Source organism: Stegastes partitus, unplaced genomic scaffold (genome assembly GCF_000690725.1).
Source record: "Stegastes partitus isolate 25-593 unplaced genomic scaffold, Stegastes_partitus-1.0.2 Scaffold1395, whole genome shotgun sequence".
Classification (NCBI taxonomy): domain Eukaryota; kingdom Metazoa; phylum Chordata; class Actinopteri; family Pomacentridae; genus Stegastes; species Stegastes partitus.
In genome coordinates, this window is record NW_007579126.1 from 175,574 (window position 1) to 190,567 (window position 14,994).

The following is a 14,994-nucleotide window of genomic DNA, read 5'->3' on the forward strand; positions in this document are numbered from 1 at the left end:
ACCCAAGGATGGACCAGACTGGTGGAGATCCACAGTTCTCCTCCTGATGTCTTGACTGATTTCTTTAGATGTTCCACGTTGTCACTAAAGGAAGCAACATGTGTGAGGTGTGCCTCCAGTTAACTCACATGTTGTCAATTAACCTATCAGAAGCTTCCAAAGCCATGACATCATCATCTGAGCTTTACCTAAAAGTTTGAAGGATCTTAGTGGATGGAAACTTCTGACTTTGAAGAAAGTCATAAAACATTCTCAAAAAAAATTCTCTCATTATTCTTGAAATATAAATAATGTTGGTAATCGTACTGACCTCAAACAGGAAAAGTTTAGTCACATTTAATGTCAGATAAGGAGAGAAAAACAGGTTTGATCTTTTTATACAGTGGATGTAAACGTCTGGTTTCAGCTGAACGTATAACGTGAGAGCAAACGTTTATGGAACGTTTAACTTCTCTTGTAAATGAACAACTGTGACCAAAGAAATTATCCCAGTTTACTGGAGTCAGGCAGAAGATCCAGGATTACAGCAGGGCTGCAAGGATCAATCGATCAGCTGTCAGCTATCAAACAAACTTTGATCATTAACTGGTTCAATGGTTAGCTATCTAAAATCTCTGATTCCTGTTTATTGAATTAGAGTTTTTTTCTCCTCGACTATTCTTAACTGAACGTTTTTGGTTTATAGACAAAATAAGAAATTAGAGAAACACTGAATACTGAGAATAATCAGCAGATGTACAGACAATGAGAATAATCACCCCCAGACTGGAGATAACGTTGTTTCTGATGTTTGTGTTTGGTTTGTCCAACGTTCTTGTTTACACTCTAATTAACATGATTTGGTTTTTGTCTATGAAATAAAGAAATTATCTCATTGCAGTTATTCTAGGAGCTATAATCTGCAAAACAAGACCGTCATGACTGAAACCAGGAAGTTCTGGTGCAGGAGAACATCTCAGGCCCAGTGTGGAGAGCAGCTGGACTGGTCCTTCACAGCGTCTGAACTGGTGAAGACACGTGGACTGGTTGTAATGAGGTTAAACCAGCACCAGCCTCGGGCTCACATCGGTGAACGCGCGTCACCTTGCGCGCTCCAGACAAGCTCGTTCACGTGCCATCAGCTCTGCAGGTCGCTGCTGGGAAACTTGTCTCTTCATGACAAGGTCCAGGTGTCATGGTGTCTCTGTTCTGGACCTGGAGGTCTGCCTTCACATCTGGAGTGCGTTCTGTCCTGACTGCTGCCCACAGAGGACCGAACCGGGCTTAACGGTGAGTGTTTTATCCTCTGTCCGTTAAACTAGCTTCCAGTCGGAACCGGGTTCTTCGTGCCTCCCAGCAGCTCCTCAGCTGGACCTGGTCACCGTCAGTGAGGAACTGGAGTCTTCAGGTTCTCCTACGACACGAACCCAGCAGCTTGTCCTCTTTAATGTGAACTTTATTTAGTTTCTCGGTTTGTTGTGTAAGCTGCACGGCGGCATTCTGTCACCATGGAGACGGAGCGTGAACGCGCAGAGGGACTTCTCATGCACTCGCACAGTTTCTCCAGATCCACCGTCTGATGAGCAGAAGCTGTGATGGTGGAGCACAGAGGCTGTGATGGTGGAGCACAACGGCTCACAACCTCATGATTTATTCAGTTTAACAGTTTTTAGCTGTGTTGTTAGTTTTGTTGTTAGTCTGCTGTTTTGCACATGTTACTGTTATTTTACAGCTTCCTTGTTTTGTTTAATTGTAGATAATAGCTAATAAAATAACAGATTTTTAAAATTAACTAACTTCCATGTTAACCATAAAAATGGGCCAAAACTGTGAATAATGTCTGTGTCATTTAAAAAAAAAAATTATTGATGGTAATTTGTTCTTTTACAGTGTTTGACTGTAAAATGACACTATTTGACTGTATTTAAATATATATTTTTAAATCGCTATTTTATGAATGTTTTAAAAAGAAAAATGTGTGTTTGAATGAATTCAACTGTTTATAGATTTTCTCCGTTGTGTTAAATTAGATACAGCTGAAACCAGAAGTTTACATCCACTGTATAAAAAGACATCATTTTATTTTTTTCTCACCATCTGACATTAAATCAGACCAAACTTTTCCTGTTTCAGGTCAGTCAGGATCACCAACATTATTTCTATTTGCTAAATGTCAAAATAATGAGAAAGAGAATTTTTTATTATTTTCTTCAAAGTCAAAAGTTTACATCCACGAAGGTCCTTCAAACTATTTGTGAAAGCCCAGGTGATGATGTCATGGCTTTGGAAGCTTCTGATTGGTTAATTGACAACATGTGAGTTAACTGGAGGCACACCTGTGGAAGTATTTTAAGGCTCACCTCAAACATGCTGCTTCCTTTGGTGACAACATGGAACATCTGAAGAAATCTGATGGAACTAAACCTGAACTGTTTGGCCTTAATGACCATGTGGAGGGAAACGGAGGAAGCTTGAAGCCTGAGAACAGCCTCCCAGCTGTGGAGCACGGGGGTGGCAGCATCATGCTGTGGAGGCTCTCTCTCATTATTCTGGCATTTAGCAAATATGAATAATTTTGTTAATCCTAACTGACCTAAAACAGGAAAAGTTCAGTCACATTTAATGTCAGACAGTGAGAAACAAAAGCTCGTAAGTCTTTTCATACAGTGGATGTAAACGTCTGGGTTCAGCTGTATCTGTACACGTCGTGCTGCTAATCACACTAAAAACGTGTTTCATGTGTGAGTTTGTACTTCGGAAAATTTAAAGAGATTTTCTACATAATTTTACAGTGTTTTATGAACTAAACAATTAACCAATTAATTGATTAAAAAACCCATTAAATTATATGTATGCCATTCTGTGGCATTATTTTATGCTTAGATATTTTCTTCTGATAATGCTTCATATTTTAGCTCCAGTGAGGTCACACACAGGACTTCTCCTGGTAGCAGCAGTACCTGGATGCTGGATGTTTTTCACTGCAGCCTCAGAAACCTTTCACCTGCACTACGATGTTCTAACTGATGTCTGACTGTTTCCCGTCACTGATGCACCCTGTAGTCATCTGTGGACTTTCCTGTCTAATGCCACGTAGGTATAAGCGTCCTCTATGGAGACTAAACATGAAGTCTGCAGCCCTTTCATCCCGCGGCGCAGCGCTTTGAGGAAAACCAGTGCAGAGATAGTCAGTGAAGCCAGACAGGCCCTGCGAGTTCAGTCCACCCACCGACCGTTTACGCCCAGGGATGGACAAAGACGACTGTTTGGGAGGAGCTCTGTTGGTGCAGAACGGGACAGCCGGCCTCCATCTACCTTCAGGTTAGTCACAGACGCCACATTCAGATTTATTTCAGGTGGTCAGGTTCTGGGATCCACTGTGGTTCTCAGATGATGTGTAACAGTAATTGTTTTTTACTTGGCAGTCTTCATGCTCAGAATTTTGATGCTCCGGACTCCAGGCCCGGTTCTGGGACTCGACTGGCTCCTCTGGACCACGTATGTTCCCTCACACAAAAGCTATGTATTGTAGTCGATGCAAGAGCGTGGTGTTTGCAGTGAACTGAGATAGTATTCAGAGTATTACTATAAAATGTTCACGTCTACTCATTTAAGTGGAATAACGGACCTCTGTGCACCAGACCAGATGAAAGCTTCTCTGGTTTTAATGAGTGGGATCCTGATATACATTTCTGGCATTTCAGAGATAGCTGTAGAAATTATGGGATTTGGTTTTGCATAAAAGCGATGTGACCTGTGAATGAATCCTCTGGCTAACTCTCCATCACACGCTGGTGATGTGTTTGTGCTGCGGCAGAAGCCAAAGTTTCCAGTCGCCTGCGATGCCGAGGATCCATCCAAGGCCTTTCCCAAACCGCCCACTGACCCAGTTGCAGCGAGGAGGGGGCTGGCAGGGTCACGGGCCCGCCTCCTCAGGGCCGGATCGCTCACCACGCTGCCGCCTGTAGAAGGACTCACAAATGGTAAGGAAGGAAAACAAAGTGTGCCTCAGCTCAGGAGGGATGCTAGAAAAGAAAGTCACATATTAGTCACATGAAGTAAATTATTGTTGGTAAGAATCATCCAGACTGCGCTTAAATAAAACGCTGATATCAGAATTTATTAGACTGTGTTTAGTGGGTACAACATGAATCTAGGAAACAACACACCTGTTTTTATTTTATGTTGCATCACTGTAAATCTTCTGCTTGTGCTGAAGCAGTTTTCTCAAAGGGAAACGAACAGAGCCGTTCACATGCTGACGTTTTACCTGATTTACATTCTCGGTGGTCGGATTGGGCTGAAAAGCATAATTCACTGCTGCTGTTCTGAGTGGAAAATGACTGCTCTCCCCCTCAAACCTTCTCCTGCACACACTGCCCTGCCATTTAAAACAATGAGACAGCTACCTGGATGAGTTTACCTGTGCATATACGATATGCTGTACGGTGTGCTTGTTGTATGAATCAGCTCCTCAGCGTACAGCAGCAGCCTGTAAATGACTGCTTGTCGCGTCTTTTCCATGTGTTTCAGTGAGAGAGAGATTAAACGCAGCCCCGAGACAACAGCAGCCGTCGGCTAAACGAGTTTCCAGCGCAGACAGTGGTCCTGGCAAACCGGGCCCACGCAGAACAGCCAGTGAAAGGTGAGCGTTCTGTCCCTCTGTTTGACTTCCAGCACACATTCGGTCCTTCTCCTCCTGGCCTTCCGCCCTCTCCGGCTCCCTCTCTTTGACCGTAGCGACAATGACTTGAAGATTTATTGGCACCAGGTTGCAGAGGCAGCCGTTACTGGAGGGAAGTGACGGTGCCTCCATCACCTCCTTCTGCCTTTCATCACATCGTCCTCGTTGCTTTCTTGCCTTTCTGATTGCTTTTTATTGACAGAAGGTCTTTTTGCTTAATGCTGTTGCTAATGCGGACACCTTGTCAGAGAAGATCACAGCAGGAAATGCTTTAGTGACGCTGATGTTAATATAATCTTTTGTGGTTTAGATTTTGCTTAAATGCCTGAAAACATCGCTATAACTATTAGATTAATTGGCATTTCTTTGACATCGACCATATCAATCAGACGGTGTTTTATAAAGCTGTTTAATACAACACATCAGCTAAAGCATGATCACCTGAGGAACACATGCTGATGCTGCTTCGGTAGCTCAGGCTCTTCAATAATTAATCTTAATGAGGATTTAATATGTACAGTCAAAAAATAAGGATTGTTCCTTTAATTACCACGTTACTACATTTTTCAAAGTAGGAGGCTTTTAAAGCTATAATGTTCTTGACCCAAAGCCAAAACCTCCTCCATGTGTTCTGCTACCAACAGTGACAGCTGAATGTATGAAGTCCGTTGGACCAGCACCAGTGTCACCGACGAACAGAACAAATTCTTCAGCTTCAGACACTCGACCCCGGTTTAAACCCTCGTATACTTCACCGTACACTATATCTTCAGCTAAATGCAGCTTCTTGGCGAGTTTCATTCCCGATGAAACTGCCTCTATCTGTCATTACTATCATGTGTCAGCTTTTACACTTTCACAGCGCAGGGAGGCTGAAAGCTCGGTTCTTTCTGCCGACCTCATCAGCTGTGTGTCAGCACGAGGGGCATAACTCTGGGCATGAGGTCGGGGGCTGTCGTTACAATCCATCCGCCTATCGATTGGGTGGGGCAGCTGGGGCTGTTGAGGGGGGACAGACCATAAAACACTTTTACAGGAAATCTGGGCCATTGCCTGCAGCAGCACCTCCTCCCTCGTCAGCCCAGTTAACACGCAATGTTTGTGTAACTTGTTGCTGACAAAGAGACGTCCCGGTGATTAGACTGTGGTCACTTTATGATTAAATAGGACACACTTAAAGACTTCCTCTTCTTTACAAGTGTTGGGTCAGAGTTTTTGAAGCACGCTTCTCCAGTGTAGCAGTGAGCTACATAAAGGTGCTTTAGACAGACCAGCTCAGGCAGAAACACACTGACTGCAAGTGGAAATGGACGCAGCATGACAGATTAATATGATGAGCTGGATGAGATATAAAGATAGGGGAGATTAGACATCCACTAGCTTCTTTTTTTCTCCAATAAGCCAGAGCTCTATAGCTCCAAATGGCTCTCTATTAGATTTGGGTGCCCATCTGGGCAAGGCTGGCAGCAGCATGTATTGTGACTGCAGTGCACTGGCCAGGCCGAAGACAGGGATGAGGTCATGTCTCAGAGAATGCAGAATCACACAAAGAGGCCTTATTATCAGCCTCTTAATCCTATCATACATAGCCAAAGCCCCCTGACATTCACTGCAGCATGCCTCAGCCAGCACTCCCTGCTGCACATGCCCTGTGTGCCAGCCTCAGCCAATCACTAAGCCTCCAAATTAATAGTGTGCTCTGTAGTAATAGCCTCATGCCTCACTGTACACCAACGTTTACATCATCCTACATACACTTTGCGATGATGCTCCAATAAAATAAAAAGGATATATATTTTTTAATATCTGTCATTTGTGTGTAAAAGCTCAAATAAATAATCCATCTTGAGATTTAGTGTTTTGAGCTGATGTGATGCTGAAGCTTTGGTCTGAACACAGCGTGATGTTTGTCTCTTATGGGAGCGATTACATCTTTCCACTTTAAGCTGATTCACTCCTTTTGTGTGATTGGTGGAGTAGATCTTACAGTAGCAGAGGTGATAAGGATGACTTAACATGCTGCTGCGTGTTTATCTGTATTTATTAATAATTATTTTCTCTCGTACTTAGTCATAAGACACACCACCTGTCATGTGCCACAGAATACACTCAGAGTAATTTTCCTTGCGTGTGAGTGGAGCAGTGCAGCCTGGAGAGGAAGATGTAACAGTGACATGCAGGGGCAAGCCACGACACATAGCGTAGCATGACACTGGGCGTGAGTCTGGGAGCAGCTACAGAGACGCTGGAGACGGCTCACAGTGACAACAGCTTTAACCAGACTGCCCACAAACACAAGACCTAAGTTCCTGTCTGTTGGGGATCGCAGTTGGTGCTGCACACGGGCACACACACACACACACACACACACAGCCTCACACACACACACACACAACCTCACACACACACAGACTCACACACACTTTAAAGGTAGTCACACACAAACTGGCAGACAGACACACATGTATCTGCATACGTGTAGATGTACACACTGAACAGAGACAACAGACCCTGCACATGCCTCAACCTCTGCTGCAACAGCGACACCCAGTGGAGCCTGATGGAAACACACCTCCGGTCTTATGGAGAGAATATAAAGTCAGCAATTTACAGCAGTTTAGATTCAGGCTTTTATTCTTTAGTTTAACTTTTTGTAATTATGTCACTGTCTAACTGAGCCACAGTTTCAGACGTCAGCTACATGTAATGAAACAAGAACATTTTGTCTCGTCTCTAGATCTGATATAACCTCACTCTCCATGTTCTTGTGTTCCTTTGTGTCAGCAGCAGACTGAAGCCGCCCGGTGTTGACTCAGGACCCACAGAGAGCAGAGCAGAACACAGAACAGGTTTGTCCAGACGCACTAAATGAACCGTACAGTCTTATTTTTACAAAGCCGGGTATATTTAACACAAACGGTGTGTTTTGTGCGGCCTGTAGAGGTGAAGTGCAGCTACAGCGCTGCCTGATGTTGTTCATTCACTCTGAGATTTTACATCAAATTAATTTCTAATAAAGCTGTGACTAAATCAGTAATATACGTATAATGTCACACTCTGGAGCCCAGAGATGTTGTTTCACCAGCAGCGGAGACACGCCTCGCTCTCTGTAACTGAACAAACCTCAAAAGTGTCAGAGTTTGATTGGGGTGTTGTTGCTAAGGGCCCAATTTCCACCATGACAGGCAGCCAGCCAATCGCTGAGAGAGCTGTTGGTTTGTGCAACCACAGTTTCCTGGATCACACCAAGCAAGGGGGTATGCAAATATTCAGCAAAAAACACCAAAAAGGTGCACGGCGTCTGAGACATCGCAGACATTTGCATGCACAAACACACACTGCCCACGTGTTTTCACCGCACATGCACACACTCACATGCCCACATGCAGACTGTTTCGCAGACACACATCGGAGGAAGTGTTGCTGTGGATGGTGACCTTTCAATGTGGCATCAAACTTCCTGCTGTTTTATTTTAAGACAGTGAACTTGTGAACCGTGCTCACCGCGCCTGTGTTTGGAGGTGGTAATTGGGTAACTGCAATTCTCTCTGCACATTTCAGAGCCGGGGTTCGGAGACAACAGCACAGAGGAGAATGCAGAGTCACTGCTGTGGAATGATGTGATCGCTCCTCTGCTTCAGCAGCTGGAGAGTGTGGCTGCAGGTATTGTGGCCGATACAATAAGAAAAGCATCAGAAACAGTAAACACATGAAGCCAGCTACGGCATTTCTCCTTTTTAGGTTTAAGAATCTAAAATGCGTTGTGGCTGCACTGGTTCTGGTCCGTTTATTAGAGATACGCTTCTCTTGTTAGCTCTTCTTCCTTGTGCATCCTTATTACAGTTCATTTTCAAACTGCAGGATGAAAAATAGATGTTTCAGCGCTGGCAGAAAGTCATACATGAAGTCTTACACAATGCAGAAGCTCTGTCACTTCAGCCGCTGAAGAAAGACAAACAGAACCGTGTTTTGTTTGGCATCTATACAGAATTGTCTTCGCCTGAAACTGCAGTCTGGCAGCCATGAAATGAAATCTATGGCTGTAAATATTTTAACACTCTACAAATTTAATGGAAAATTCATTTGAAAGATAAATATTAAATATTTATGATACCAAGGGCCTTCTGGCTCATGCATAAAACACCTTACAGACTCAGTGAGAAATGGCAGCAGAGTGTGAGACTGTGTCCAATCCTTTTTAGAAAGGGCCAAACCCTGTTATTTATGCAAGGAAAACATTTATTTTACCTCAAAAACAAGGAAAAGACTCCACCCTTTCTCTTCCTCTGCTGCTGCCTGTTGCAGGATTGTTCCTCAGCAGCATCTGACCGTTGAAACTCGGAGCAGCTTCTTAGAACAGGGAGGAGGATGTTAATTTTCTGCTAAGCAATGTATTATTGATGTTGAGGATTTAACCTCACATTCCTGTACACCATGAAGCAGACCGCCTGCATATTCTACAGACACACCACAGCGTCCATAAAACGTCCCTGGTCTGTATTTATATGGACACACACTGGCCAACACACACACACACACACACACCAGTGGGTGTTTGAATTTAGGAATGTCTGTTTTCTCAGTGAGCGTTTGACATGTTGTCCTGAGCTTGACATACTTTTCATGCGATGCTGGCCTGCGATGCCAGGCAGCCCTGAGGACTCGCTGGACCGCCTGTGTGATTTGTGCGATGGTCTCCACGGCACCTTGGCAGCAGCGGACATGCTCGGCCGGCGCTGTAAGAGGAGGTCGGGGATACTTCGAACACTGTTCCGCCTCATTGACCTCAGCTCGGCCCGGCTCAACCTGCACATTGCCGAGCTCTGCCTCACTGTGAGTCGTCTGTGAGTTCTGCACAAACGTGTGTCTGTGGGTGTTTGTGTGTCGCTGCTCAGTGCAAAAGTTGTTTGAAAGTTTTTTTTACGTTTTTCTCTCCAGCTGTGCGTCAGTGGAAACAACCTGCTCAACATCTGCAAGCTGGTTTTTCAGATCAGCCGGAGTGAAAGCAACGACGTCCTCTTCCAGAGCAGCTCCATCATTGGTCAGGAGGACGTTTTTCAGCAGTTTCCTGTTCTGTAGTGTGTTGTGTTCTTTAATACAGTTGCTTATGGGTTAATATTCACCTGTCTGGGTCTAGTTAGTCTCATTTCTGTGAACCCCTGTCATGGCCAGTAGCACCAACGGTAATGATGGATGTTTTCTCCTGCTGTCTAGACTTGCTTCTGGATGTCCTCTGCAGTGAGGATGTGTCTGCATCTGGAGAAGCTCTGCTGTATTGTGTTGGCACTTTGAAGTTTCTGTCTGGAAACACGACCGTGGTCAGACTCCTGCTGGATAAGAACTGCATCGGTGTGGCTCAGAAACTCATCAGGAAGCTCTGCACAGTAGAAGACACCAGCTTCACCACAGCAGGTCACATCGCCGTGCAGGTGTGTCACAGATCCTCCTGATGAATGTTCATTAGAGCTCAGAGGGTTTGTTATTGTCGAAGGTATCGTTTGAATTCTCCTTTTCAGTTGCAGGCAGTTTGAGTAAAAACCACAAAGTTACACCATGTCAATAAAAAAGGGAACCAAATGGTAAAAGTGCTTCTTTTTGTATTTGTTGGCTGATGCAGATTTTTCCGCTATTAGACAAAAATGTTTTTGTTTTTGTCTGGTACAAAAGCTGCTGGGTGAGCGTGATGCTCGCTGCTGGCCAGGCCAAAACACACCCTGTTTCACTCCACTGGATATGATTGCTGCAAACCGCATAAGCTGGCTCAAGCAAACATCTTGAACCAGTGTTTTATTTGATATCTCACACAGCTCATTATCCCGTTAGAGAAGGGAAATAAGCACACCATGACTTTCCAGAACTTTCAGTGCGGCCGTGTGTTGGAAATCACTGTTTCCTTCTTGTGATGGAATGATTCATTTCATTACTGAACAGTTTCCTGTCGCTCAGCTGCGTCCTGTACAGTCCAGCAGCCGGCTTTAATAAGAATCAGCCCGACATCGTGTGCTACCCACAGCACAGACATGTAACAGTGGCTGCTGAGATTCCACATGTACAACCTGGTTTCTCTTCTCTGGCCTCTGCAGCTGACGGCGACCCTCAGGAACCTCGCTGATCACCCTGAATCCCGTCCGCTCTTTGTTTCCTTCACCATCCTGCCAGAGCTCTGCTTGGTGCTGCGTCGGCACTTTAAAGACCAGGACATCTGCACCAACATTTCCAGAATCTACAGGTACTACACGATGCCACACCTCAACTCTGGTTATGACTCACTGAAGTTCACCCTCATAGCGTGTCCTGATCTGAATCCAAACAGGCGATTGTTCAGGTTTTACTCTCTGCCACTTGTTTTGGCTTCATCCTCCAGCGATCAGTCTCCTCGTCACCGTCCCGCTCTTCTTTCCTTGTCTTTCATGAAGTCATTGTGTGAAGTTGAAACTGACAGAACAGGAGCTTCCAGTGTTCGGTAGCGTTTATCAGATGACAGGTGGTTGCACATCTGTTAGCAGACTTCTGTTTGGCTTCACTCACATTTATCAGCCGCACAGCATGCTCTGATGAAAACACATCCAGCAACTCTGATGTAGACTTCTGTATGTTCATGGGTCACATTTATGGAAGAAAAAAGTCTAAAAATGTTCATTTAAGAAAATTAGAAATATGAAGTATTATGAACTAAAAGAAAGTCAAAGTGATGAGCAGTTGGGCTGCACAGACATAAAATACAGCACTGTAGGCCTGCAGGGCATTTATAGAACAGACCAATCCGACTTAGGCTAAAAATGTCGCTTACACCTTATATGATGGTGCGTGAAAGAGAAACAGTTCAGACTGGATGTGCTCGTTGTTCTTTGGACTCCCGTTTTTCTCTGATCATCTCTCCGGCCTCCTGCTCTGGTGCAGGTTCCTCATCCATGTGTGGAGCAATATTCAGTCAAATGTAAAGAAAAGCTGTTTTACCAGCACTGACGACGCTAAAAACCTTCTGGATGTTTTTGCCCAAGATAATGAAAACACAGAATCAACATCCAGCCCAGAGCAGCTCATCCATTAGCAGCGCTGGTTGGTATCACCATATTTAGTCAGCAGAGCCGTTAGCCAGAGCAATGACGAGTGGTATTTGTTGTCCCCTCTCTCCCTCAGTAAACTCTCCTCTTACTCTGAGTGCCGCTTCGCTCTGGTCCAGACCCCCGACTGCTACCAGCTATTTTTAGAACTGCTGAGCAAACACCACCAGAAGCAGGTGAGTCCACACAGATCCTCCTGTGTGTTTCTGTGCACTGCTGGAGTTTGTGGTTAACACAGAGAAGTGAAAATGAACTTTTCCAGCATTCATGATGCAACTGAGCATGTGTCCTCTCAGAGTAGGATGTTTACGCCCTTCAAGTCCCAGCTCGTCTACGGGACACCGTGTCCATCTACACACAACGTTCCCTCCTCCAGCGCTCTGCCGTGTGTGTTTTGACATTTAATCATTCTAGGAGGAGGTGGGGGTCAGTTAGTCGAGGAAAAGGGAGGAGGGAGGAGAAAGAGGAAAAAATATGGGAGGTGAGCCTGAGTAGGGGTGGAGGGGGAGGAAAGAGGAGAAGAACAGGGTGGGACTCTGGCAATCAGGAGTGACTGACATGTGTTCTTAATCTCATCTGGAGTAAATACACACCCACACACACCCACACACACACACACACACACACACACACACACACACAACGGGCAGCAAAACATGAAGGAGCTCCTGGTCCCGGGACAGCCTGTCCCATCCTCAGCATGTCATCACGCATTCATGGGAGAAATGTTGTGTTCCTGCTCACCTGCTCAGCGTGTTGTTCACTAAGCGGAGTGTGACGTAGCTGTTCTTGGTAGACGGGGTGTAGCTGCAGTGAAAGCACGTCCACACAGCTCTGAGCTCTCTCTGGGGAGTGAGTGGCGCTGATAGGGTTAGGGTTAGGGTTAGGTTCACCGTGCTGCAGGTGAAGTGATGCAGCCTCTTTCTGGTCAGGACGCTCTGCTGCACCGGAGCTCGAACTGACCCCAAACTGTTCAGATGATGAACTAATGAACTAACAAAGTGCTTTATAAGAAATTAAAGACATATATCGGTCCCAGCCCTCCAAGAAATGAGGTTTTTCTAAATGTAATACCTCCTTATGTTCGGTTCATTAGGATTAGACATCTGATCACATCACGTTGGGCTCTTTGGTGCTCAGTGTGTTTTTACAGTCAGTGCTGGGTTTAGATTTTTTGTTTAGTTGCACTTAGTATTTGGGAGCTGGTCACGTTTTCTCACACGTCCACCCAGAGCATCGCGTGGCAGACTGCCTGCGATCTTAAAGGATTTCTTAGACGACAAATGGCGACGTTGTGGACATTCAAGCCACAGCCCTAACCGACATGCCAACATCCAGCAGCTCGTTCTCGTCTTTCTCCTGTCATCTGTGGCATCGAGTCATTTGAATAAAGCTGCGTTTTAGGAAGGCTTTTTATAGCATCTGGTTAGAGGAGTGTCTGTGTGCTGCTCACACCATCTGATCATTGTCCTCTAAAGCCAGAGAAGACTGTGGATTAACTCAGTGGTCGTGTCACCAGGTGCACAGCTCAGGATGAATGGTTTGATTTAACCCTTTAAGACCACTTTCATGCTGTGTTTAAGGAAACAGTGAGCAGATTATTAGACATGACATGAGATGTTAGTTACCGTCTATAAAGTTCTGTATGCGTCCAGCTGGTAAATATAAACCCAGGAAAGAGCTCATTACACACCTCACACATTATCTACAGACTGTTTATTTCAGATTAACTGCAAACTGTTTGAAGCTATAACGAAACTTTTCCCAACACGTTTTATCCTTTTACTGACTTTTGCAGCTTAATTAAATACCTAATTGAATTGACTGCTGACTTTATTTAATTGGGAAGCCGTTAACAGGTGATTGACAGCTGATCTCCACTGCTCTCCTACAGGACCTCGTCGTCCGCCTGCTCTTCACTCTCGGGAACCTGACAGCCAAAAGCGATGAGTCTCGCCAGAAGCTCTTCCAGTGCGACAGTTGTATGGACACACTCCTCAGACTGTACAGCAGCTACCAGCGGAGGGATGTGTCAGCGCACACATCCACGCAGGAGGAAGCCCCGCCCCCCTGCAGGTATCCCACTCCTCCCATTAGCGCGCAGGAGGCCGACGACGTGCTGGTGAAGCTGGTCAGGCTGCTGGCAAACATGTGCATCCACCCGGCTGTAGGTCCGTCTCTGGCCAGAGACACGACCTGCACTCAGCTTCTGATGGAGACACTGGGTGAGCACAGAGGAGCATTAACAGGACAGACAGTAGCAGACATACAGCCGTGTTGTTTCTCTTTTTCTGTTTGTTTTTTTTGTCTGTCATCATACAAAGGATGCAGTGTGTGAACATCTGGGTTTAAAAATAGCTGTTTGGAGCATTGTGCGTACAGTAAGTATCTGCGACGCACCGACCACTTCCCTTGTGCTGGGAACAAGACGTGAATTTGGTCGAAAACACACTCCTCGTTTGTCTGTTCATTCCTTTGCTGCGTTCCTCTCAGTACTCTCTGTTCGATACACAGCACATCCTCTTCTGGTTTACCTGCTCTGACAGAGCGCAGCGCTTCACTGCATGAGCAGGATGTTCTGTCACAGCTCACAGACGACTCGGTTTGCGTGTGAGAGTTTCTCCCGTGTGGTTAGATGGTTTCAGGACAGGTTGAACTGATAGATAGGTGGGTGTGAAACGCTCGTTTTCTGCTGCCAGCCTCCCACACTGACTTCATGACAGTTGGGAGAGAGTTAAATAAACAAAGCAGAGGTCAGCCTGCTGGAAACAAGAACACACGGGACGCAAACTGAGCAGCTGAAGACAAAAACATAAAATTAGTCGCTGAACAAGAATATGAAGACAGAGTGACAGCTAGTGGCTTAGTGAAAGATGAAAGCCAGGGCTGTGCTGATTGATGTCCTGTTTTGATCAAGTTCATGACAGGCTGAGCTGCTTTCCATTACAGAGCTTTGAAGAGGGGGGCAGCATTTCCAGGCAGGACCAGAAACAAAATTCTGTGTGACACAGGCACCGGCTGACAGTGCAACCGCAATATCTGCGATTTATGAGCGAGCACAAGACATCTGCTGCTATATCAGGACCAGACTTCATTTCCAAGCTGCTGCTAGTGTTGTGACTGGTCGGATTCAGCCACTTTGACCTTTGTATGCCAGCTCATGATCACTCCGCCTCCAACAGGCCAAACTTAACCACAGTCGACGGCTATTTTTATCAGCTTTCCTTCACACTTTAGTGCAGCGGAGCTATAACAGGCAAAAAGGAT

At 45.4% G+C, this 14,994-nt stretch overlaps 1 protein-coding gene across 1 annotated transcript; it reads left to right on the forward strand.

Annotated features, from left to right (window-relative positions):
- Positions 1 to 3,091: 3,091 nt before the first annotated feature.
- On the forward strand, positions 3,092 to 14,354 carry armc2 (armadillo repeat containing 2). Its single transcript, XM_008299249.1, has 12 exons — positions 3,092 to 3,300; positions 3,405 to 3,477; positions 3,797 to 3,962; positions 4,513 to 4,624; positions 7,448 to 7,512; positions 8,225 to 8,326; positions 9,312 to 9,496; positions 9,602 to 9,704; positions 9,878 to 10,092; positions 10,747 to 10,892; positions 11,804 to 11,903; positions 13,622 to 14,354. Exons 1-12 carry the CDS (start codon positions 3,092 to 3,094, stop codon positions 14,063 to 14,065), a joined length of 1,920 nt encoding a protein of 639 aa, XP_008297471.1. The 3' UTR covers positions 14,066 to 14,354.
- Positions 14,355 to 14,994: the final 640 nt, after the last annotated feature.